Source organism: Pleurodeles waltl, chromosome 5 (genome assembly GCF_031143425.1).
Source record: "Pleurodeles waltl isolate 20211129_DDA chromosome 5, aPleWal1.hap1.20221129, whole genome shotgun sequence".
NCBI classification, from domain to species: domain Eukaryota; kingdom Metazoa; phylum Chordata; class Amphibia; order Caudata; family Salamandridae; genus Pleurodeles; species Pleurodeles waltl.
In genome coordinates this window covers 1040613508-1040640185 of record NC_090444.1, presented here as the reverse complement: position 1 = coordinate 1040640185, position 26678 = coordinate 1040613508, and the positions used below count along the sequence as shown (strand labels likewise).

The 26678-nt window shown below is 45.2% G+C and overlaps 1 protein-coding gene across 12 annotated transcripts in view; it reads left to right on the top strand.

Moving 5' to 3' along the window:
* Positions 1 to 1636: 1636 nt before the first annotated feature.
* The window catches only part of LOC138296269 (zinc finger protein 888-like), a 360730-nt gene continuing 335688 nt past the window's right edge, over positions 1637 to 26678 (top strand). For all 12 annotated transcript variants that reach the window (XM_069235236.1, XM_069235231.1, XM_069235235.1 and 9 more), the window contains exon 1: positions 1637 to 1816. In XM_069235236.1, the coding sequence (XP_069091337.1) occupies positions 1793 to 1816 (24 nt within the window). In that variant the 5' untranslated portion in view covers positions 1637 to 1792. The remainder of the gene's footprint in view (positions 1817 to 26678) is intronic.

Below are 26678 nucleotides of genomic sequence, written 5' to 3'. Positions count from 1 at the left end.
TCTGTGTCTTTAATAAAATCTAGACTTTCCTTCACTAAAGCTAGGAAAATCTGAATTCCACCGCAACTAAGGTACTGATACAACATGCGGTGGAAGAAACAAATCAACCATAGGCCAAACACTGTATATGATAAAGAAATACACTTCATGTCCCCTGTTAAAAGAAACCTTCGAACGTACAGCCAAAATAAAAGTGAAGTTCAAGGGACTTTTAGTATCATTTCTCACTGATACAGGTGACCCATCAACTGGTGGTGCAGTACTATAAACTTCTAGTCCCATCCGAATCTACTTTACATCACATAAAAATCGACACAAGTATGGTACTTACAGATCCATGCAGCACAGCAAAAGTGTGAAAACTAAACTAGTTGATGCGGTTAAAAAAAATATATATCTGGAATATTGCTCCAATAGGCCACAGCGGGGAGGGGGGCTTGGTGGGGGGATTCTACTGCTTGTCACCTACGCCCTGACAGCGAGCACTTGCAAAAGAAATGGAAGACTTGACGAATATGGTCCTCCTCTTCGCCCTCGTGGCCTTCATGTCTGTACTGGAATATAGAGGTTGTACTGAGGAGTGAGGGTGGGGAGAAGGTTAGAATAGCCGTAAACGCGTTATTCTCCATACATACTACCCGGAGATATAACACCTGCTAGCACTCTGGAGTCTTCGCAGAAGCCTGGTGGATGTGTAGGGTTGTCATCTAAGCTAGTATTTTGCTAACATGGCAGGTAAAAAAAAAAGTCACTGCCTGTATTTTTTTCTTTTTGAAACGTGATCTTAAAATGGTGAACACGTGAAGTGTGCACTTCAAAATTATTTTAGAACTAACAAAACAAATTCGAATGCATTATTACAACAAACAGACGTGTCTGCCATGTCGAAACATGCAAAGGATTTTCGAGAAAATAAAATTAACGTCCCAATTTCTGGGACTTTCAAAAGTTTAAAGCATAAATTATCCCGTATTTGTCTATTGGGGAGGTGGCATGCCCATCAGAAGTGACTGTGGCACTGTGTAGGAATGTTCTCAATTCTGGGTAGCCTATACTGTTTTACGTCTTGCATCACCATGTTTAATAAACACATTGCGTGTAGCTGCCATATAATTACATTGAGGGCCGCTCTGCAAGAATAGTGAAAAACTACTGTAACACTACCATAGCCCAGGAGATTTGGAACGTTCTGAACATTAAACAAACCAGTAAAATACGCTGATGACACTGCATGAGAAGTAAGTACACCGGACAGAAAAGTCTATTTCAATTCATTACTCACATTATGTACCTCTTGATGAGACATTTCTTGTTCTACTTTGAAATCTCCAGTTGAAATGTCAGAATCGGAACTGTTAGGCTGAAAGCGGGATAAATAAGCTTGTCCAAAAATGCTCCGTGCGAATACTCTACACAGCGGAAGGCACGCGCTGCGCCTTTCCTTACGACTACCCCTGAGGATTTCTGCCACCTAAAAACGTTTCGCTAACACGAAAAGGTGGACACTTTGCTCTACTTTTTATAATGCCCAAAGAAGAGACACTATTCGTGTAGCATGCTTAGTAGCAGCGTCAGATAGTATGCTTGTGAGCATGCTCAATTGAAAGGGCACTCATCTCCACATGCTCAGCGATAACGGTAGTGTCACGGTGCGTACTCGAAGATCTGTCTTCCTTATTGTGGGCATGCGCAGTAGAGCATACATGATCCAGGACTTGCATTCAGGTCGGATGTTTTCCTAGGTAACCAGCTGTGTGTCACTCTCTGTCCCAACGCGATAATCATTAGAGATATGTTCCACCTTGAATCGGATAAGGTATGTAGTGTTGGAATACAGGCAAGAGGAGGGAGAGTACACCGAACCCTTCTGTGTGCACATGTGTTTAATTTGTGTAACTGGGTTGTGGTTGCATGGATCGCGGGTGACACTTTTAGTGGTCCTTTATTTTGAGCAGAAAAGTGTTACAGTCTCTGGAGCACAATACCTGTATTTTGTTTGGAATTGTAAAGAAACCATCAAAAACTAGAAGTAGTTAGTGGCAATGGGAGATGAGGAAATGACGGGATTCATTTTATGTCAAGACTGGAGGCTCCTATTATGCTTATCTTTCCTTGCTTTAATTTAACAGCAACAGTCAAGTAAAACAACTACAATTCCCAAGTGGCAAGAGAAGAGAGCCAATAGGAAGAAAAAGGTAGTTCCATAGCAGTAACCAATCACAAATGCACATGCGTATAATGATGTCACTTGACTGCGACCAGCCCTCTTTTCTTGCTACTCGCAGTCAAGTACTACTTAGCTTACTTTCGTTACTGAGAGAGAGCGTAGCTTATATAATAAATATTAACATGAAATGTTTATGAACTAATGTATAATAATGCCGCATAGAAAATGTATTAATATGTTTGCTAAAACGTGCGCTTGAAATGTGCCCACGTGAAGTGGCCATCAATATATACGGGGACTAATGAAAATGACTAATGTTGATGAATTATTACATTAAAAGATGGTTTTACACTAATTATTAATGGTTATGTTGCTAAAGTTTTGCTAATAAATCATTAGGCCTTAGTTAGCATGAGTCGAGGCCTAGCTGCCTGGCTCTCATATTAACTGTGTTTTTCTAACGTGCAGTGTGCTGTCTTGCTAAAGGGCATGAACTCTTGTTTTCCTCCAAACTAGAAGCTGAATGTAACTGTAGTAGATCCGTTCTCATGAAATTCATCTTGCTTGTAGAAACATTTTAGCTGAATGCAACACTGTAGATTACTCGTAGGTACAAGGTCGCCTGAACCGGTACAGACAATGGAGTCACTGACCGAAGATGCGCAAAGAATCACAAGAGGATGAAATCATACCGGACGTTCTACCTTTAAAGACGTCAATCATATGGACCAATAAACTACGTGAGAACTGTTATAGTGTGACAAATTCAATGAGCTAATTTGAAGTTAATTGGATAGAGATAGTGGGGTGCAACCCCTTGTCCAACCAAATTTTAGGGGAATGTACAATGAAAAGGGGATAAAAAACCCTTGACACCATTAGAACAGGAGGGATAGGAGAGAGTTAGGGGAGATGCTGATGCGATTTGTTATGATCCAGACACTTTGTCACTTTGCTTAGTGACTTGATAATTTTAGTTAGAACCATCCTTGTCCTTAGATTGCCTGTTTATACTTTACCTCCTTATGAGGGAAGTACCCCTTTTGCCCTTTTACCTGAGCTGAGTTCCTGACTGATGTCGAACCAACTGATGTCCTGAGGACGAAGAAAGAACCTGAGTGCTGACCCAAAGACTATATGACAATGAAATTGTAATTGTCTGTTTGCTTTTCCTTCCTAGGTACCAACTGCTACCTTTTGACAGAGACCATAGCTAGATGTTTTCCAAATTGGTGTTACTAAATTGTTTTGCATGAAGCCCAACATGCCAATGCTAATTCAAGGTTAGGACAGTTGTTCACTAAAACCGACGCAAATAGACAAATGACTGAATCTATGATTTGTTGAATAATGTGCCAATGTTACTCTGCTAAGGATAACCTATGTTGACGCTGTGTTATGTTCTAATATTTGTGATTCTTGCTTTGATGAAATCTTATCAGAGTTACCATATTGTGACTATGCTAATGTGTTTCTTGGTTTTTAGATTAATAAACTTGCTAGTAGAATTGTAATCAATAGGGAATAAATATCACAAAATTCATATTAAACTGGTGTGGTTATTCATGACTGAAAGGTCATGGCGGTTTCTGAGTCTTGTTAAATGTCATTGACGAAGGTGAAATGCATTATTGTAGTAAATATTGATGACATTATTGACGTATTGATTGACATGTTGATTAGCTATCGCGTCCTAAGGTGTCTTCAATCAGGGTCAAAAGATTCATTGGCCTAAAATGAGTCCCAAAGTGAGTAAATTGGTCATAAAGGGGTGCGTTAACAGTTCTGGTAGCAGAGCAACGGTTTGGCCTTTTGGGGCCCTAGGACGGAAAATCATTGTTTAGACTTGTTTTTCGAGATAATGCAAATTGGAGGTATGATGTGTTTCTAAATTCCCCATGACTTTCCCGGAATCTCGGAGCCTGCCTAAGTGAGATAGGAATGTTCTCGGCATCTTAGCTTGTGTGGTGTAGAATTTGCGCTTGCTCAGCTTATGCATATTGCAGGTGTTTTGTGAAGTCTGTATGTTTAGGCCAGGTAATGTTGTCTTAGTAGGAGTGGGCATACTCCGCAGTATGAGTGTAGGGAAGTCATCGAACTTCATGTGAGTGTGGCGCTTTGTGCTAAAAAATCATCCACATGGGTGTTGTTGGTGATGTACGGACCCGTCGTGGTCTAAGACTGCGGAGTATATTGACAAGTGTAGGAGACACTTGGGTTTATGTTGTAATTTATGCGTTTTTTAAGGTCAACCGGGCATGGTTGACAAGTTGAGTTTTGAGTCGAATTGTGTGAATGAAACTTTCAATGGAGATTTGGCAAGTTCTAAAGTGCACTAGAACAAACCATTGACAAGTCGAGAGTAGGATTTGCGGGTCAAATTCTGCTTGCGTATGGGGGAGCTGAGAAGGAGAGAGTAGCGGCCGAGGCTTCAAGTGAAATCTCTGTAAAGTTCTGAAGCGATTGTGTTACCCTTCCTGTAGTAAACTGGCAAATTTGGGTTTTTGTTGTTAAAGGTGCTCGCAATATATTTTGCATTAGTTTTGTGTGAGGAGGACAAGCCACAAGACTTTGTCAGCTGCAGTGTGTGTGAGTGTGACGTTAGTGGTGCCGCTCTGGGATAGGTCAGTTGCCGAGAGGAGACGCGCACGGATTGGTAGCTGTCCGTGAGAGGCAATTGGTTGAGAAAAGGTGGGTGAAGAGTGTTCTGGGAATTAAAGTCACTTTCTGATCAGATTCTAGGCAAAATAAAAGATGCAAAAAATGAAGTTTTTCAAGGCGCTAAAGAGTGCTCTGAAGGGAGATACATATATTATGTTGAGTGAAGGGGAGCCTACACCGCCTGAGAGTACTCCAGCTTATATTGTAATGGAGGAAAAGAGAGTCGCCCCATGTCTTTGGATGAAGCAGTGGCGCAAATTAACAGAGAAGGAGGGATGTTTAGTGTTTCAGGAGCATGGAATGTTCAATTCAAGAATCTTAGAGAACTTGAGGTGGATGTTAAGTGTGCAAAAGCCGCCTCCGAGACCAGCTCAGTATGAGGCATTAGCAGTCTGGGATTTTAATGGCCATACGACAAAGACAGCAAAGGCTTGAAAGGAGAATGAAAAGGGCAGAGAAGACTTTAGCTGAGGCTAGATGGGACAATGAGAGCAGAATGTGGAGGAGGGGAATAGTTGACAGACTTAAACTGTTTCCGGATATAACCCAGGAAGATGAGACACAGGGGAAGAAAGCCACCTGTAAGACAGACAAGGGCTCTAGTAAAACAAAGGAGACTGAAAGATCTTGGGTAGATGAAGATGATTCAGACGATGAAGAGTTTCTTAATCAGTTGTTACATGATCGCCTGCCACATTATGCTATAAATGATACTGCCCGAGCACTAGTGCGGGTCCTGAGGATCCGGCACAGAGTAAGGGAATTACAAATACAGTGCAGACAAGTGATACAGTTTTGATACAAAATGGTGTCAGTGTACCCACTGCACCAGACACGCAGATACAGTTGCAACCTCCGCCAATACAGAGGCTCTGTCCAGACGTCCCAGTACTAGAGACAAATACGAGTCTGATGGTGCCGCCTGATCCGATATACACGAGATCAAAGCTAGTGCAGATTGAGCCAACTCCGCATTTGTTGCTACAGCAACAGCTGGTTCCGAATTACACTCCAGTTGCAAGACCGCAGTCAGTACCTACAGCACCCACGATGAGTCAAGCTCTGGGAGTTAATGCTCCACAGGGTTTGGGACCTGGTCAGACACCAGCTGCCATATCGTTACCAATTATTGTTGGTCCACCAGTACCGCTCTATGCGCAGGATAAGCCTGGCGTGTGTGATCAGGGAGTGATGACCCAAGAGGCAATAAGAGGAGGGTTCACAGGAACTCCCCAAATAATAACACCAGGAGAACATGCAGCAGAAGGACTCAGGTCTTTGTTAGACCTCAGTCCGATTGGGGCTCCTTTGGAGACGATGAGGCAAGCAGGGTTAAGTGTGCTAGCCCCACAGACACTGAGTACAAATACATCACAGACACCATTGATGCAGTCAGGAAACATTTTGTTGCAAGGCTTTTCCACGCAACAGTTAAATGAGTGGCTAGAAAAGCTCAACACTTCACAAACTACTGCAGAGACCGCAGAGAAGTCAGAGAAGGATGAATACTTAAATTTTGTAAGACTGGGTGTGGAAGCTGCTGAACTAGTGGAAGGAACAATGGGGGTGAACAGATTAGAGTCATACACAGAAGCAGAATTGAGGTATCTGTGCCCCAAAATCACTAAAGAAGTGGGCAAGGTGCACCAGAGGTTGGCAAACCTAGTAGAAAAATACGACATAGACATTGAGAATACTAAACATTTGAAACAAATCTACAGATTAGACTTCGATTCTAAAGATTTTGATCACATGAGGTCTACCGGGATGAAAGCGCATCTTAAGGAAATACTGCAAAGTGCGCAAATTTGGGGAGCCTTAGAGAAATGGGAAGGCAGATGGGCAAAGAAAAGAGACAAAGATAAGGGTGATAGTCCGGAACCAAAGCAGGCTAAAGCCGCACCGGACTCGGGGACAATAAAAATGTTACCAATGAGAGAGACAGCCGGAGGGGTGCTAGTCCATGAACCGTGGTCTAGGGGTGATATTTTGTCCTTTACAAACGACTATCCCAGTTTGAGGGAGAAGCCGATAGAATGGTACCAGCAGACGGATAGGTTTGTAAAGCTGGCGAAATGTCTCTGGGAGGACTTGAATACCCTGTTTGAGATTATCGCTCCACCTGACTTATGGCTTGAGTGTAAGAGAGGTGTGGATTGGCCAACACAGGAACCGGCAAGGGATAAGGTGACTGGAGCACCATCTGAGGAGGTGATGAAGTACTATCATAAAGTGATTGAGTTTTTGAAGCAGAAAGTGTGACAGAAAGTGACTGATTGGCAGAAAATCGATCGAACCTCACAGGAGGCCAAAGAGTCGATTCATGCTTACTATGAGAGATTTTTGAAAGCGTTCAAGCATTACAGTGGCACTGAGACCATAGAACCGAAAGACATGAATCATCTTGTGTTCAGGTTTGTTGAAAGGCTGAGACCGGAGATTAACCAGATGATTAAGAATCATTTGATCTGTTGGCAAGCAAAGCAGATTGATGAGGTATTGCAGTACACAAAATACTGCAGTGACGAGATTGAGTTGAAGCAGAGAAAGCTGAAGGAGAAAGTGATGGTGATGCAGATTAAGGAAGCACAAGCAGGGATGCAGGGAAATGGATTTCAGCAGATGGTTTCAATAAAATTACAAAGTACTTGGGAAATTCTGTCATTAATATTATGTCCAAAACAATGCTGGCCCATTCTGCAGGGGAAAGCAGAAAGCGTCTGGCAACAAATGTTCAACCCAAAAACATAAGGTGGCGCTATTGGTCGGTGAGGTTTCCTCACGCAAGGCAGAGGACGTGGTTCCTCACAAGCCTCCTTCTAAGGAGGATAATATTCATGAAAAATAAAAAGATTTGGTCAAATGTTCATCAATATCTAAACATATTTCTTCCCCTATTTTGGTCTCCTCCATTCTGGATACAGACAATGACTTGGTCAGTATGGATTCAGATGACAATGCATCTGATAAAGACAATGGCGGACTCTTAGATCCTCCAGCTAAGAAATCAAAGACCTCTCATCAGGATGACCCCAAACCTATGTTTATATCTGACTCTGATGGTGTGCCTATGTTGGACCCTTCTCGTATTCACCATCCTAATTCTACGGAGTGGCTTCCCACAGATCATGTGGGTGTTTGCGTTTCCTCCAGATTACGTAAGCCCCTGGACAAACAATCTAGATCCAAATTGAGATCGGAATGCCCCCATCCTTCTTTAGCCCACAAAATTACGCTCACTCCTTCCATTGATCCTGCAGTTGTTACCTTCTTTTCCAAATTCGGCAAAAGAGCCTTGCAAGGGTGTGGACAAAGCTTGGTCCTCCTGTCAGGACCAACTGTTAGACGTGGTGGGTCCTCTCACACCTATTTTTGATCTGGTGGAATCAGCCAGATTGGATAATGCTTCTATAGTTCCAGAGGAGTTGTCTCTTTGGGTTCAACATTCGTTTTGTCTTCTGGGTAATGCTGATTCTGCTATCACGCATGAACGAAGAAAAGGACTCCTTCTCAAACTGAATCCTAAATTAGCCAATTTGGCCACTGTGGATCCTGGCCTCAAAGCGAATGGTTTGCCCTTCAGAGATTCTTTTGTCAAGGATCTCGGTAAATATGTCTCTACTTTTACCTCACTTAATAAGGCTCAGCAATCACTCAAGAAGACCTTTTCCCATCAGGTTTTTGCCAGGGCTGGCAGAGGAAGGAACCGCTTTGCCGACCGTGGTTACAATAACCAAGGTTCCAGGGGCTCCTTCAATGGCTCCTACCAAGACTACAAGCCTCACTTCTATCCGCAACAAGGCAGGTTTAACCGCAGCAGAGGCTCCAGGGGATCCCGTTTCCCAAACCAATCAGGTGAGTGCACATTCTCGCCTTCCTATTCCCACTGGGGACGTCTTTGACATTTTCGCCCAAAATGGTTGTCAATATCAGCAGACCCTTTGGTTTCAAATACAGTTCAAGGTTATGTTATCAAACTCTACTCAGAACCTTTTCAATCTTCCCTTCCTCTGTCCCCAAAGTTCTCAAAAGACATGTTCGACCTCATTTTGTCAGCAGTTCAGCCCCTTCTCCAAAAACAAGCCATTGCTCTTTGTCTTCCCGACTCCTCAGGTTTTACCAGCTCCATCTTCTTGGTTCAAAAGAAAAACAAAAAGATGCGTCCAGTGATGAATCTCAGGTCGTTTAACCAGTTTGTAGTATATTGTCGTTTCAAGATGGAAACAATCCTTGCATCTTAGAGACTCCCTTATCCAAAATGACTGGATGGTTAGTTTAGATCTACAAGATGCCTATCTATCCGTCCTTATTCGTCCAAATTACTCAAAATTTCTACAATTTCAATGGTTAGGCCAATTCTTTCACTTCACCTCCCTTCCTTTCGGACTTTCTTCGGCTTCCTGGTGTTTTACCAAACTAATGAAGCCAGTTGTAGCTTTTCTCAGAGCTCAGGGTGTAAGACTTATCATCTACCTGGACGATATACTTTTAATGAACCAGAATGTCAAATCCCTTCAATCCCAGATTTCCCTTACCTGCTCTCTCCTAAACGATCTTGGTTTTGTTTTCAACAAAGGAAAACCTAGGCTTTCTCTAACTCAACACATAGTTTCTCGGCTTTGTAATAAATTTGGTCTCCGCCATTCTTCACCTTCCTTCGGCAAAAGTAAAATCTATAACATCAGATATTCTTCAGGTCCTACACATGTCCTCTCTGTCTCTCAGAGCCCTCACCCACATAGTGGGTCTTCTTTCTTCCTCTATCCAAGCCATCTACCCAGGTCCTTTGCACTATAGTTCCCTCCAAAGGTAAAAAATTCTACATTTAAGAAAAGGCCTCGCATACTCAGACTCCATCTTATTGGATCAGGATTCTCGAGCAGAACTTCAGTGGTGGGTCCTCCATTTAGATGCCTGGAACAGCAAGACTTAATTTTCATAAGCCCTAGATCTTGTGTTAGAATCAGATGCAAGCCTCTCCAGCTGGGTAGCCCGCTACGGTCCGATTTTGACTGGAGGTTCATGGTCTTTAGAGGAGTCCAGGTTGCATATAAACTGTTTAGAGATGCTTGCAGGCTCCTTTGCGATCAGAAGTCTTGCAAAGGACAGAGTTCACTGCGCTATTCTTCTCAGAATGGACAACATCTCAGCCGTTTGTTATATAAACCACTTGGGGGGGGGGGGGGTATAAAATCCAAGCCCCTAGCGGAGATGGCCAAAACCTTCTGGGAATACTGCCTTTCCCACCATCTTTCGGTTCGTGCAGAATATCTTCCGGGTGACATTAATTCAGTGGCGGATTGGCATTCTTGACACTTTCGGGATTCAAGTGACTGGAAACTTCATTCCCCGATCTTTCAGTCCATCGAGGCCAAATGGGGCCCTCTGTCGATAGATCTTTTTGCCTCCCGCCTCAACTCCCTCAATTTTATAGTTGGCACCCGGATCCTTTAGTGCTTGCTTTGGATGCTTTTTCGCAGGACTGGTCTGTTTCTCTGAACTACGCCCTTCCCCCCTTTCTTATGATCAGCAGATTACTCGCGCACATTCGACGCCAAAAAGCAACTTTAGTTCTCATAGCTCCCTTCTGGCATTCCCATGTTTGGTTCCCAACTCTTCTAGAACTATCCATAGATTTTTCCTTTCCTTCTGCTGTCCTTTGCCCGTCTCCTTTTGGACCCCCTCAACCGTCCTCACAATCTAATATTGGACAATCTTCTCACCCTTTCTGTGTGGAAGATTTCTGGCATTCCCAATCTACCGTAGCATTTCAGCAGAAGCTTCTAAATATATCACCCAGTCCTGGGCTCCAGGAACCACAAAAGCCTACAAGTCAGCTTGGTCCTTATGGCATGGCTGGTGTTTGGGATAACATACCAATCCCATTTCAGCGGATGTGATTTTTATTATCAATTTTCTCGCATCCGAAGCCAGCAAAGGAAAATCCTTTCGAACTATAAACCTTTACAGGTCTGAGATTTCTTCAAACCACGCTTTTGTCAACGGAAAACCAAAGGGGGAACATCCCCTTGTTTGTCGTCTTTTGAAGGGAGTAACATTTTCATATCCTCCTCTTCCTAAATACACTAAGTTGTGGGATGTTAATGTCGTTTTGCATCTGTTTCTGTCATGGCCTGATAATTCTCTCCTTTCCCTGAAGGTGCTTTCGGCAAAACTAACTGTTGCTTTGTCTAGTTTCATTCAAAAGATTGTCTGATGTTAGAACTTTAGACATTTCATTTCGTCAATTTACTCTTACAGGTGTGATATTTACCATATCTCGGCGCACTAAAACAAATCTCTCCTCAGTGTTCTATCCCTATTTTCCTGATCATCCTAAGCTGTGTGTTGGGCAATGTCTTAAAGTTTATGAACAAAAAACTGCAGATCTAAGAACGTCCTCTGTTTCCCAACTTTTTATTTCCTTTAGGAAACCTTACAATCCAGTGTCCTCCCCTACTCTGGCCCGGTGGGTCAAATGGATAATGTCCCTTGCTGGTATTGACATCTCTACCTTCGGGGCTCATTCCGCTAGAGGAGCCATGGCTTCTAAAGCCTTTTGGGCTGGCTCCTGTCTTGAGGACATCCTTAGATTAGCAGATTGGTCTAATGATAATGTATTTAAAGTTTTTTATTGCAAACCTATTATTAATCCTTCTACCATTGTGATTAGTACGCTTTTAAAAAGCATAATAGGAGCCTCCGGTCTTGACATAAAATGTAGATTTTCCTAGTAGTTTATGAAGGAAAGTCTTAATTTTATTAAAGACACGGAGGTGAGTATTATCCCTCCACAATGTTCTAACTTTGTTTTCCCACCCTCTTAGCAAACCAGGCTCCATCGCGGCCAACCTCCTATGAAGGACCTTGGCTCTTCACGTGGATATGCTTCATCTTCAAGCAACATTGAGAATACTCTTCCTTCTCCACGCCTTCCCAAGTTTCCTTTCCCAGGATTTATGAAATTTTGCCAAGATTTTTTTTCTCTCATTTCGGCTCTGTTAATTGTTCTATCTATTTTGCCTTTATTTTATTCTTACTAAATTTCTCGAGCAAGAAAAGAGGGCTGTTCGCAGTCTAGTGACATCATAATATGTGTATGCATTTGTGATTTGGTTACTGCCATGGAACTACCTTTTACTTCCGATTGGCTCTCTTCTATTGCCACTTGGAAATTGTAGTTATTTTACTTTACACTGCTGTTGAATTATAGCAAGGAAAGATAAGCATGATGCCTCTGTGTCTTTAATAAAATTAAGACTTTCCTTCATAAAGTACTAGGAAAATCTACATTACACATATCAGACACAAGACATGCGGGCAGTCAAATGTCAGCCTACCGTCTGTTTGTGAGATTAGGCACTTATTTGTGTGGAACAGTGAAAATACATGTGCTCTAAGCAAAATCTCCCACTTTTTAAAATTGTTTTTGTGTCAACAGAAAAAACAATGACGTACACAAATTAGAAGAAAATAAAGTAACACATGAAAATGCGTAACAAACATAGAAATATAAAAGAGAATTGGAATTGAAGTTTCTATTGATGTAAAGAAAAGACTGCACTATATTTTCCCTGTCGTTTCCAGCTATCGGTATACACACGTTCATTTGAACTATTTACCTACTCACTCTTCTGTTAAATCTTTCTATCATTATGCAGCAACTCTTCCACTGGCAAGTGTATCCCCCCATGCCACTTTGAGCCTAAACAGCTAGACACATTGGACTAGAGCAGGAATATAAAGGGTAGGCAACTCCTACTCCGTGGGCGCCTTAAAACAATGGGCCAATTGAGAGAGAATGATAGGATATCAGCTGGACAATGTAGATTTTCCTAATAAATTATGACAGAAAGTCTTAATTTTATTAAAGACAAGGAGGCGAGTATTATGCTTCTCTAATCTTGCTTTAATTAGGTAGCAGCAGTCAAGAAAACTACAATTCTCATGAGGCTAGAGTACAGAAAGCCAATGGGAAAGCAAAATGTATCGAAAGACACACCAATCACAATGATAGGAACAGTATAATCACCATACTTGACTGCGACCAGCCCTCTTTTATTGATGCTAGAAGGCTAATCAGTGTGAGAAAACAAAGGAAATACAGCTAGAACAATGGCAACTGTCAACAGCAATGAAAAAAGTTCTTGAATCAAGTTCAACCTCGACTGCCATGAAGAAGAAATCCGAAAGACTGGGAGCGATTCCGGCCTGAAACAAGATGGATCATCTGAAGAGGCCCCAGATGTTGAAAATCCCATCCGACGCACAGGAGGAAGGCTGAGGTTGAGTCATTGGTGCTGTGAGGGAGGGAGAAAAGTGAATAACAACAGTTGTAGAGAAATTGCGGCGGGATAATACTCGCCTCTGTGTCTTTAATAAAATTAAGACTTTCCGTCATAATTTACTAGGAAAATCTACATTTTACATCAAGACCAGAGGCTCTTATTATGCTTTTTTAAAGCATGTTAATTACCACTGAAGTTGCTGGATGAACTGGTTTACAGTAAAAAGTTCTGAAAACTTTATCATTAGACCAATCAGCCGATCTCAGAATGTCTTCTAATCTGGAACCCACCAGAAAGCTTTGGAAGCCATGGCCCCTCTAGAAGAATGAGCCCCAAAAACTGAAGTGTCAATACCTGCCAAATATATGACCCAACGGACCCATGTGGTGAGAGTAGCAGATGCTACGGGCTTGTGAGGTTTATGAAAAGATATAAGAAGTTGGGAATGGGCGGTCGTTCTGAGATTAGCTGTGCGGTCTTCTTAACTCTTAAGACATTGCCCTACACAAAGTTTGGGTTGGTTAGGAAAATATGGATAAAACACTGAACGTAAGTTAGTATTAGTATGCTTATTGATTGAAAACAAAACGCCTGTAGGTGTAAATTTACAAGACGAAATGTCTAAAGCTTTAACATCTGATAGCCGTTTAATGGAAATTAGGCAGAGTAACACAGTGAATCTGGCAGAAAGCATTTTCAATGATGAATCTTTATTGTCTTGCCAATGTAAGAACAAATTTAAAACAGCGCTAACGTCCCCTAATTTTGAATATTTGGGTAGAGGAGGAATAGAACATTTTACTCCCTTTAATAGACGACAAAGAAGGGGATGTTCTCCAGCAGGTTTTCCGTTGATGTAAGTGTGATGCATGGAAATAGCCGATCTATAAAGGTTGACTGTTCTGTAAGACTTACCTGCACTGGCTTGGGCGGCTAGAAAATTAATAACGTAAGTTATATTGGCTGAAATGGGATCGAGATTCTTTCCCATACACAAGCTTGTCCAAAGAGACCAGGCAATACTGTATGCTTTTCTGGTGCCAGGAGCCCAGTCTTTGTTAATAAGGTCTGAAGCCTCCGCCGAAATAGGAATGGAAGGTTGGGAAGACCCGATACCTTCCAAGCTGAAAGTGTGAGAGTATTGTTAAGAACTAGGGAGTGCGGATGACCTAAAGGATCCAGAAGAAGGGAAGGCAAAAGTGGAAGGAGGACTGGAAAGACGATTGCAAGCTCCAAGAGAGGAGGAAACCATACTTGAGATTGCCAAAAAGGAACTACTATTACCAACGTCGCTTTCTGACGTCTTACTTGGGCGAGAACTCTGGTGATCATCAGAAAAAGAGGGAAAGCGTAGTTGACTGAAGTTGAGCAAACCTGAAGAAACGCATCTGAGGCCAAAGCCAAAGGATCCAGACGCCAGCTGAAAAAATTAGATAATTGCGTGTTCAGGCGAGAGGCAAAAAGGTCTATATTGAAGGGACCCCATTTGTGGAGAACAGATTGGAACACAGAGGAGTGGAGTTTCCAGTCGCTGGAGTTTTCTGAGGAAACAAGAGTGCCAGTCTGCTGTCTCGTTGAGAGAACCTGATAAATACTCTGCTGTGAGTGAAATTTTGTTGCATAAGCAAAATTCCCATAGACTTTTTGCTGGGTCCGCTACGGGTTTTGATCTGGTGCCCCCTAAATGGTTTATGTAGCAGACAGCCGATACATTGTCCATGCTGAAGAGGATGGTACACTGAACCTTGCCTTTTGCTAGGCTTCTGATTGCAAAGGAGCCCACAAGCATCTCTAAATAATTGATATGCAATTTGGACTCCTCTAACGACCAGGAACCTCCAGTCGAGATTGGACCACAACGGACGCCCCAACCCATTCAACAGAAGATCTGGGGCTGATATAAAGATAGTTCTGCCGTAAAAGGCATCTAAACAGTCTATCCACCACTGAAGCTCCGAACGGGATTCTTAGTCCAAACTGATTATGTCTGAGTATGCAAGACCTTTTCTGAGGTGACGATTTTTTAATTGTTGAAGAGCTTGGTAATGAAGTGGACTGGGAAAAATAACTTGAATCGAAGAAGAGAGGAGTCCTATGACTCTGGCTAGGGATCTGAGCAAAACCTGAGAACTGTGGAAAATCTCTAAAATTTCTGTCTTGATAGATTTTACTTTTTGTTGAGGAAGATGAATAGTAGCGGAAGAGGAATCTACCATGAAACCCAAGAACTCTATGCTTTGAGTAGGGATTGTAATAGATTTTTCTTTGTTGAGTATGAAGCCTAGCTGAGATAGAAGGGAACACGTAATCTGGAGATGAGACTGTAGAGAAAGGCAACTTTGGTGCATCATAAGAATGTTGTCCAGGTAAATCAATAACTTGATGCCTTTGGATCTGAGATGAGCTGTTACTGGCTTCTTTAGTTTTGTGAAGCACGAAGGTGCTGACAAAAGGCCATACAGAAGGGAAGAAAACTGGTAAGTCTCTCCCTGCCACTGAAACTGGAGACATTTTCTGTGATCTGCATGAATAGGGACGGAAAGGAATGCTCCCTGTAAGTCCAAGTGACCCATGAAATCGAATCGAAGGAGAATGTCTCTTAAATGAACCATAGTATCCATTTTGAAGTGTCGATAGACAACAAACTGGTTGAAACTCTGAGATTGTTGACTGGTCTCATCTTTCTGTTTTTCTTCTGAACTAAGAAGACAGAAGTTAGAAAGCCCAATGGGTCTGGAAGAGTAGGATGGATGGCCTGTTTCAACAGTAGTGATTGGATCTCTTCCGAAATGAGACAGGAAGACAGGACATTTCCGCTGAAAAACAAGGAGGGGGCGAAAAAAACTTCTGATATGGAGTTGAGTCAAATTCTACTGGATAACCTTGTATTGCGTTTAGAACCCACAGGTCTGCTGTTATTGTTTGCCACTTTGCTGAGAACAATTGAAGGCAACCACCTACTGGAGGAAGGCCAGAAACCGGGCTTACCTTGCAAATTGTGGTTCCTGAAACCGCGTTGTCCTCGACCCCCGTAACCTCTGCCTCTCTGAGGGTAGACCTGGGGTTTGAAAGTTTGCGTTCCATATTTAGAGTTGAAGGAGCCTCTGAATCCTTACGAACCAAAGGAACGTCCGGTAGAGCTGCTTCTGCCTGTACCGGCCCTTGCAAAAGCGCATTGGTTGAAAACTTTTTGAGGGATTGTTGTGCTTTTCAATGGAAGTAAACATAGAGACGTAATTTGCCTAAATCCTTAATGAAAGAGTCTCCAAAAAGGAGTCCATCTGCTTTGATGCCTGGATCCAAAGTTGCTAAGTTAGCTAGTTGAGGGTCTAGCTTTAAAAGAAGATCTTTCCTCCTCTCATGGGTAATGGCAGCATTCGCGTTTCCTAGAAGACAGAAGGCTCTTTGAGTCCATAAAGAAAGATCTAGAGGATCGATGTCCACATTCTCCATTCTGGCTGACTCCGCCATATCACAAATACGGGCCAAAGGACCCACCAAATCCAATAGTTTGTCCTGGCAATTAGACCAGGCTTTGTCAACCCCTTTACGGGGATCTTTTCCAAATTTTGAAAACAAGGTAAGTAGAGGTTGCTCAATAGAGGGAGTAGAGGCAATATTGGAAAATAGGGATGGTCTAGGACTTTCAGATTTTAATTTAGCCCTTGTCTGTTTGTCTAGTGGGAGTCTTAATTTCAAAGCGATATAATCACCCACGTGAGAAGAAGGAAACCATTCAGTGGAATTGGGATGGTGAAGAAGGGAAGGATCAAACATAAAATTACCGTCAGACTCCAGAATGATTTTGGCTGTGAAGGGGGAAAGATCTAATGTGGTTTTTTTAGGAGGGGGGAGACTGATTTTGAGATCCTCACATGTCTGAATTGTCGTCTATGTCACCTATGTCACCCATGTCATCATCTGTATCTGAGATGTGAGAAATCACAATCTTTTTAGGCACTTTTCATGAGTGTAAGGAAATGCCTCCTTGGCATGGTTGCCCCCTGACTTTTTGCCTTTGCTGATGCTATGTTTACAATTGAAAGTGTGCTGAGGCCTGCTAACCAGGTCCCAGCACCAGTGTTCTTTCCCTAACCTGTACTTTTGTATCCACAATTGGCAGACCCTGGCATCCAGATAAGTCCCTTGTAACTGGTACTTCTAGTACCAAGGGCCCTGATGCCAAGGAAGGTCTCTAAGGGCTGCAGCATGTCTTATGCCACCCTAGAGACCCCTCACTCAGCACAGACACACTGCTTACAAGCCTGTGTGTGCTAGTGAGAACAAAATGAGTAAGTCGACATGGCACTCCCCTCAGGGTGCCATGCCAGCCTCTCACTGCCTATGCAGTATAGGTAAGACACCCCTCTAGCAGGCCTTACAGCCCTAAGGCAGGGTGCACTATACCATAGGTGAGGGTACCAGTGCATGAGCACTGTGCCCCTACAGTGTCTAAACAAAACCTTAGACATTGTAAGTGCAGGGTAGCCATAAGAGTATATGGTCTGGGAGTCTGTTTTACACGAACTCCACAGCACCATAATGGCTACACTGAAAACTGGGAAGTTTGGTATCAAACTTCTCAGCACAATAAATGCACACTGATGCCAGTGTACATTTTATTGCAAAACACACCCCAGAGGGCACCTTAGAGGTGCCCCCTGAAACTTAACCGACTGTCTGTGTAGGCTGACTAGTTCCAACAGCCTGCCACACCAGAGACATGTTGCTGGCCCCATGGGGAGAGTGCCTTTGTCACTCTGAGGCCAGTAACAAAGCCTGCACTGGGTGGAGATGCTAACACCTCCCCCAGGCAGGAGCTGTGACACCTGGCGGTGAGCCTCAAAGGCTCACCCCTTTGTCACAGCCCAGCAGGGCACTCCAGCTTAGTGGAGTTGCCCGCCCCCTCCGGCCACGGCCCCCACTTTTGGCGGCAAGGCTGGAGGGAACAAAGAAAGCAACAAGGAGGAGTCACTGGCCAGTCAGGACAGCCCCTAAGGTGTCCTGAGCTGAGGTGACTCTAACTTTTAGAAATCCTCCATCTTGCAGATGGAGGATTCCCCCAATAGGGTTAGGATTGTGACCCCCTCCCCTTGGGAGGAGGCACAAAGAGGGTGTACCCACCCTCAGGGCTAGTAGCCATTGGCTACTAACCCCCCAGACCTAAACACGCCCTTAAATTTAGTATTTAAGGGCTACCCTGAACCCTAGAAAATTAGATTCCTGCAACTACAAGAAGAAGGACTGCCTAGCTGAAAACCCCTGCAGAGGAAGATCAGAAGAGGACAACTGCCTTGGCTCCAGAAACTCACCGGCCTGTCTCCTGCCTTCCAAAGATCCTGCTCCAGCGACGCCTTCCAAAGGGACCAGCGACCTCGACATCCTCTGAGGACTGCCCCTGCTTCGAAAAGACAAGAAACTCCCGAGGACAGCGGACCTGCTCCAAGAAAGGCTGCAACTTTGTTTCCAGCAGCCTTGAAAGAACCCTGCAAGCTCCCCGCAAGAAGCGTGAGACTTGCAACACTGCACCCGGCGACCCCGACTCGGCTGGTGGAGATCCAACACCTCAGGAGGGACCCCAGGACTACTCTGATACTGTGAGTACCAAAACCTGTCCCCCCTGAGCCCCCGCAGCGCCGCCTGCAGAGGGAATCCCGAGGCTTCCCCTGACCGCGACTCTTTGAATCCAAAGTCCCGACACCTGGGAGAGACCCTGCACCCGCAGCCCCCAGGACCTGAAGGACCGGACTTTCACTGGAGAAGTGACCCCCAGGAGTCCCTCTCCCTTGCCCAAGCGGAGGTTTCCCCGAGGAACCCCCCCCTTGCCTGCCTGCAGCGCTGAAGAGATCCCGAGATCTCTCATAGACTAACATTGCGAACCCGACGCTGGTTTCTACACTGCACCCGGCCGCCCCCGCGCTGCTGAGGGTGAAATTTCTGTGTGGACTTGTGTCCCCCCCGGTGCCCTACAAAACCCCCCTGGTCTGCCCTCCGAAGACGCGGGTACTTACCTGCAAGCAGACCGGAACCGGGGCACCCCCTTCTCTCCATTCTAGCCTATGTGTTTTGGGCACCACTTTGAACTCTGCACCTGACCGGCCCTGAGCTGCTGGTGTGGTGACTTTGGGGTTGCTCTGAACCCCCAACGGTGGGCTACCTTGGACCAAGAACTAAGCCCTGTAAGTGTCTTACTTACCTGGTTAACCTAACAAATACTTACCTCCCCTAGGAACTGTGAAAATTGCACTAAGTGTCCACTTTTAAAACAGCTATTTGTGAATAACTTGAAAAGTATACATGCAATTTTGATGATTTGAAGTTCCTAAAGTACTTACCTGCAATACCTTTCGAATGAGCTATTACATGTAGAATTTGAACCTGTGGTTCTTAAAAATAAACTAAGAAAAGATATTTTTCTATATAAAAACCTATTGGCTGGATTTGTCTCTGAGTGTGTGTATCTCATTTATTGTCTATGTGTATGTACAACAAATGCTTAACACTACTCCTTGGATAAGCCTACTGCTCGACCACACTACCACAAAATAGAGCATTAGTATTATCTCTTTTTGCCACTATCTTACCTCTAAGGGGAACCCTTGGACTCTGTGCATGCTATTCCTTACTTTGAAATAGCACATACAGAGCCAACTTCCTACATTGGTGGATCAGCGGTGGGGTACAAGACTTTGCATTTGCTGGACTACTCAGCCAATACCTGATCACACGACAAATTCCAAAATTGTCATTAGAAATTGATTTTTGCAATTTGAAAGTTTTCTAAATTCTTAAAAGTCCTGCTAGGGCCTTGTGTGTTAAGTCCCTGTTTAGCATTGTCTTTTTAGAGTTTAAAAGTTTGTTAAAAGTTTGAATTAGATTCTAGAAACAGTTTTAGATTCTTAAAAAAGTATTCCAACTCTTAGCAGAATAATGTCTGATACAGAGATGCAGGTGGTGGAACTCGACACCACACCTTACCTCCATCTTAAGATGAGGGAGCTAAGGTCTCTCTGTAATATCAAAAAAATAACCATTGGCTCCAGACCTACCAAAATTCAGCTCCAGGAGCTGTTGGCAGAGTTTGAAAAAGCCAACCCCTCTGATGATGACCTCACAGAGGAAGAAATTAGTGACTTGGAGGCCAATGTCCCTCCTCCAGTCCTAAATAGGGAGAACAGGACCCCTCAAGTCCTGTCTCCAACTGTGTTAGTCAGAAATAGTGAGTCCCTCACAGGAGGGTCCCACATTTCTGAAATCACTGAGGATGCTCTCAGTGAAGATGACCTCCTGTTAGCCAGGATGGCCAAAAGATTGGCTTTAGAGAGACAGCTCCTAGCCATAGAAAGGGAAAGACAAGAGATGGGCCTAGGACCCATCAATGGTGGCAGCAATATAAATAGGGTCAGAGATTCTCCTGACATGTTAAAAATCCCCAAAGGGATTGTGACAAAATATGAAGATGGTGATGACATCACCAAATGGTTCACAGCTTTTGAGAGGGCTTGTGTAACCAGAAAAGTGAACAGATCTCACTGGGGTGCTCTCCTTTGGGAAATGTTCACTGGAAAGTGTAGGGATAGACTCCTCACACTCTCTGGAAAAGATGCAGAATCTTATGACCTCATGAAGGGTACCCTGATTGAGGGCTTTGGATTCTCCACTGAGGAGTACAGGATTAGGTTCAGGGGGGCTCAAAAATCCTCGAGCCAGACCTGGGTTGACTTTGTTGACTACTCAGTGAAAACACTAGATGGTTGGATTCAAGGCAGTGGTGTAAGTAATTATGATGGGCTGTACAATTTATTTGTGAAAGAACACCTGTTAAGTAATTGTTTCAATGATAAACTGCATCAGCATCTGGTAGACCTAGGACCAATTTCTCCCCAAGAATTGGGAAAGAAGGCGGACCATTGGGTCAAGACAAGGGTGTCCAAGACTTCAACAGGGGGTGACCAAAAGAAAGGGGTCACAAAGACTCCCCAGGGGAAGGGTGATGAGACAACCAAAACTAAAAATAGTAAAGAGTCTTCTACAGGCCCCCAAAAACCTGCACAGGAGGGTGGGCCCAGAGCCTCTTCACAAAACAATGGGTACAAGGGTAAAAACTTTGATCCCAAAAAGGCCTGGTGTCATAGCTGTAAACAGCATGGACACCAAACTGGAGACAAGGCCTGTCCCAAGAAAGGTTCCACTCCAAACTCCCATCCAGGTAACACTGGTATGGCTAGTCTCCAAGTGGGATCAACAGTGTGCCCAGAGCAAATCAGGGTCCACACTGAAGCTATTCTAGTTTCTGAGGGTGGGGTGGATTTAGCCACACTAGCTGTCTGGCCGCCTAACATGCAAAAATACAGACAGCAACTCTTAATTAATGGGACTAGAATAGAGGGCCTGAGGGATACAGGTGCCAGTGTCACCATGGTGACAGAGAAACTGGTTTCCCCTGGCCAATACCTGACTGGAAAAACTTACACAGTCACCAACGCTGACAATCAGAGAAAAGTACATCCCATGGCAATGGTTACTTTAGAATGGGGAGGGGTCAATGGCCTGAAACAGGTGGTGGTCTCCTCAAATATCCCAGTGGACTGTCTGCTTGGAAATGACCTGGAGTCCTCAGCATGGGCTGAGGTAGAACTAAAAACCCATGCAGCAATGCTGGGTATCCCTGAACTGGTGTGTGTGAAAACAAGAGCACAGTGCAAGGCACAGGGTGAACAAGTAGAGCTGGAGTCTGGAAGAATGGCCCAGCCTACCAAGAGGAAAGGAAAGTCAGTTGGGAAACCAACTGCAACACAGCAAAAGAAAGGGAACCTCTCTTCTCAGGAAGAAGTTCTGCCCTCTGAGGGAACTGAGCCTTTGGAGCTTGAACCTTATCAGGTTGAGCTCTTAGGCCCAGGGGGACCCTCAAGGGAGGAGCTGTGTAAGGGACAAGAAACCTGTCCCTCTCTTGAAGGCCTTAGGCAGCAAGCTGCTGAAGAGTCCAAAGGCAAGAAAAATGGAACACATAGGGTCTATTGGGAGGATGGACTCCTGTACACTGAGGCCAGAGACCCCAAACCTGGTGCCACTAGGAGAGTGGTAGTGCCTCAGCTGTTCAGGAAGTTCATCCTAACATTGGCCCATGACATTCCCCTTGCTGGACATTTGGGACAAACCAAGACGTGGGAGAGGTTAGTCAACCACTTCTACTGGCCCAATATGTCCAACATGGTTAAGGAGTTTTGCCTCTCCTGCCCCACCTGTCAAGCCAGTGGTAAGACAGGTGGACATCCAAAGGCCCCCCTCATTCCACTTCCAGTGGTGGGGGTTCCCTTTGAAAGAGTGGGTGTGGACATAGTTGGTCCACTAGAACCTCCCACAGCCTCAGGAAATATGTATATCCTGGTAGTAGTGGATCATGCTACCAGGTATCCTGAAGCTATTCCCCTTAGGTCGACTACTGCCCCTGCAGTAGCCAAGGCCCTCATTGGTATCTTTACCAGAGTGGGTTTCCCTAAGGAGGTGGTGTCTGACAGAGGTACCAACTTCATGTCAGCATACCTAAAGCACATGTGGAATGAGTGTGGAGTGACTTATAAATTCACTACACCATACCATCCACAAACTAATGGCTTGGTTGAGAGATTCAACAAGACATTAAAAGGCATGATCATGGGGCTCCCAGAAAAACTCAAAAGGAGATGGGATGTCCTCTTGCCATGTCTGCTTTTCGCTTACAGAGAGGTGCCACAGAAGGGAGTAGGATTCTCACCCTTTGAACTTCTGTTTGGTCATCCTGTAAGGGGACCACTTGCCCTTGTTAAAGAAGGCTGGGAGAGACCTCTCCATGAGCCTAAACAGGACATAGTGGACTATGTACTTGGCCTTCGCTCTAGAATGGCAGAGTACATGGAAAAGGCAACCAAAAACCTTGAGGCCAGCCAACAGCTCCAGAAGTTTTGGTATGACCAAAAGGCTGCACTGGTTGAGTTCCAACCAGGGCAGAAAGTCTGGGTTCTGGAGCCTGTGGCTCCCAGGGCACTCCAGGACAAATGGAGTGGCCCTTACCCAGTACTAGAGAGGAAGAGTCAGGTCACCTACTTGGTGGACCTGGGCACAAGCAGGAGCCCCAAGAGGGTGATCCATGTAAACCGCCTTAAGCTCTTCCACGACAGGGCTGATGTCAATCTGTTGATGGTAACAGATGAGGATCAGGAGGCAGAGAGTGAGCCTCTCCCTGATCTTCTGTCATCAGATCCAAAAGATGGTACAGTAGATGGAGTGATCTACTCAGACACCCTCTCTGGCCAACAGCAAGCTGATTGTAGGAGAGTCCTACAACAGTTTCCTGAACTCTTCTCCTTAACCCCTGATCAGACACACCTGTGTACCCATGATGTGGACACAGGAGACAGCATGCCTGTCAAGAACAAAATCTTTAGACAATCTGACCATGTTAAAGAAAGCATCAAGGTGGAAGTCCACAAGATGCTGGAATTGGGAGTAATTGAGCGCTCTGACAGCCCCTGGGCTAGCCCAGTGGTCTTAGTCCCCAAACCTCACACCAAAGATGGAAAGAAAGAGATGAGGTTTTGTGTGGACTACAGAGGGCTCAATTCTGTCACCAAAACAGATGCCCATCCAATTCCAAGAGCTGATGAGCTCATTGATAAATTAGGTGCTGCCAAATTTCTAAGTACCTTTGACTTGACAGCAGGGTACTGGCAAATAAAAATGGCACCTGGAGCAAAAGAAAAGACAGCATTCTCCACACCTGATGGGCATTATCAGTTTACTGTTATGCCCTTTGGTTTAAAGAATGCCCCTGCCACCTTCCAAAGGTTGGTGAATCAAGTCCTTGCTGGCTTGGAGTCCTTTAGCACAGCTTATCTTGATGATATTGCTGTCTTTAGCTCCACCTGGCAGGATCACCTGGTCCACCTGAAGAAGGTTTTGAAGGCTCTGCAATCTGCAGGCCTCTCTATCAAGGCATCCAAATGCCAGATAGGGCAGGGAACTGTGGTTTACTTGGGCCACCTTGTAGGTGGAGGCCAAGTTCAGCCACTCCAACCCAAGATCCAGACTATTCTGGACTGGGTAGCTCCAAAAACCCAGACTCAAGTCAGGGCATTCCTTGGCTTGACTGGGTATTACAGGAGGTTTGTGAAGGGATATGGATCCATTGTGACAGCCCTCACTGAACTCACCTCCAAGAAAATGCCCAAGAAAGTGAACTGGACTGTGGAATGCCAACAGGCCTTTGACACCCTGAAACAGGCAATGTGCTCAGCACCAGTTCTAAAAGCTCCAGATTATTCTAAGCAGTTCATTGTGCAGACTGATGCCTCTGAACATGGGATAGGGGCAGTTTTGTCCCAAACAAATGATGATGGCCTTGACCAGCCTGTTGCTTTCATTAGCAGGAGGTTACTCCCCAGGGAGCAGCGTTGGAGTGCCATTGAGAGGGAGGCCTTTGCTGTGGTTTGGTCCCTGAAGAAGCTGAGACCATACCTCTTTGGGACTCACTTCCTAGTTCAAACTGACCACAGACCTCTCAAATGGCTGATGCAAATGAAAGGTGAAAATCCTAAACTGTTGAGGTGGTCCATCTCCCTACAGGGAATGGACTTTATAGTGGAACACAGACCTGGGACTGCCCATGCCAATGCAGATGGCCTTTCCAGGTTCTTCCACTTAGAAAATGAAGACTCTCTTGGGAAAGGTTAGTCTCATCCTCTTTCGTTTGGGGGGGGGTTGTGTAAGGAAATGCCTCCTTGGCATGGTTGCCCCCTGATTTTTTGCCTTTGCTGATGCTATGTTTACAATTGAAAGTGTGCTGAGGCCTGCTAACCAGGCCCCAGCACCAGTGTTCTTTCCCTAACCTGTACTTTTGTATCCACAATTGGCAGACCCTGGCATCCAGATAAGTCCCTTGTAACTGGTACTTCTAGTACCAAGGGCCCTGATGCCAAGGAAGGTCTCTAAGGGCTGCAGCATGTCTTATGCCACCCTAGAGACCCCTCACTCAGCACAGACACACTGCTTACAAGCCTGTGTGTGCTAGTGAGAACAAAATGAGTAAGTCGACATGGCACTCCCCTCAGGGTGCCATGCCAGCCTCTCACTGCCTATGCAGTATAGGTAAGACACCCCTCTAGCAGGCCTTACAGCCCTAAGGCAGGGTGCACTATACCATAGGTGAGGGTACCAGTGCATGAGCACTGTGCCCCTACAGTGTCTAAACAAAACCTTAGACATTGTAAGTGCAGGGTAGCCATAAGAGTATATGGTCTGGGAGTCTGTTTTACACGAACTCCACAGCACCATAATGGCTACACTGAAAACTGGGAAGTTTGGTATCAAACTTCTCAGCACAATAAATGCACACTGATGCCAGTGTACATTTTATTGCAAAACACACCCCAGAGGGCACCTTAGAGGTGCCCCCTGAAACTTAACCGACTGTCTGTGTAGGCTGACTAGTTCCAACAGCCTGCCACACCAGAGACATGTTGCTGGCCCCATGGGGAGAGTGCCTTTGTCACTCTGAGGCCAGTAACAAAGCCTGCACTGGGTGGAGATGCTAACACCTCCCCCAGGCAGGAGCTGTGACACCTGGCGGTGAGCCTCAAAGGCTCACCCCTTTGTCACAGCCCAGCAGGGCACTCCAGCTTAGTGGAGTTGCCCGCCCCCTCCGGCCACGGCCCCCACTTTTGGCGGCAAGGCTGGAGGGAACAAAGAAAGCAACAAGGAGGAGTCACTGGCCAGTCAGGACAGCCCCTAAGGTGTCCTGAGCTGAGGTGACTCTAACTTTTAGAAATCCTCCATCTTGCAGATGGAGGATTCCCCCAATAGGGTTAGGATTGTGACCCCCTCCCCTTGGGAGGAGGCACAAAGAGGGTGTACCCACCCTCAGGGCTAGTAGCCATTGGCTACTAACCCCCCAGACCTAAACACGCCCTTAAATTTAGTATTTAAGGGCTACCCTGAACCCTAGAAAATTAGATTCCTGCAACTACAAGAAGAAGGACTGCCTAGCTGAAAACCCCTGCAGAGGAAGACCAGAAGACGACAACTGCCTTGGCTCCAGAAACTCACCGGCCTGTCTCCTGCCTTCCAAAGATCCTGCTCCAGCGACGCCTTCCAAAGGGACCAGCGACCTCGACATCCTCTGAGGACTGCCCCTGCTTCGAAAAGACAAGAAACTCCCGAGGACAGCGGACCTGCTCCAAGAAAGGCTGCAACTTTGTTTCCAGCAGCCTTGAAAGAACCCTGCAAGCTCCCCGCAAGAAGCGTGAGACTTGCAACACTGCACCCGGCGACCCCGACTCGGCTGGTGGAGATCCAACACCTCAGGAGGGACCCCAGGACTACTCTGATACTGTGAGTACCAAAACCTGTCCCCCCTGAGCCCCCGCAGCGCCGCCTGCAGAGGGAATCCCGAGGCTTCCCCTGACCGCGACTCTTTGAATCCAAAGTCCCGACACCTGGGAGAGACCCTGCACCCGCAGCCCCCAGGACCTGAAGGACCGGACTTTCACTGGAGAAGTGACCCCCAGGAGTCCCTCTCCCTTGCCCAT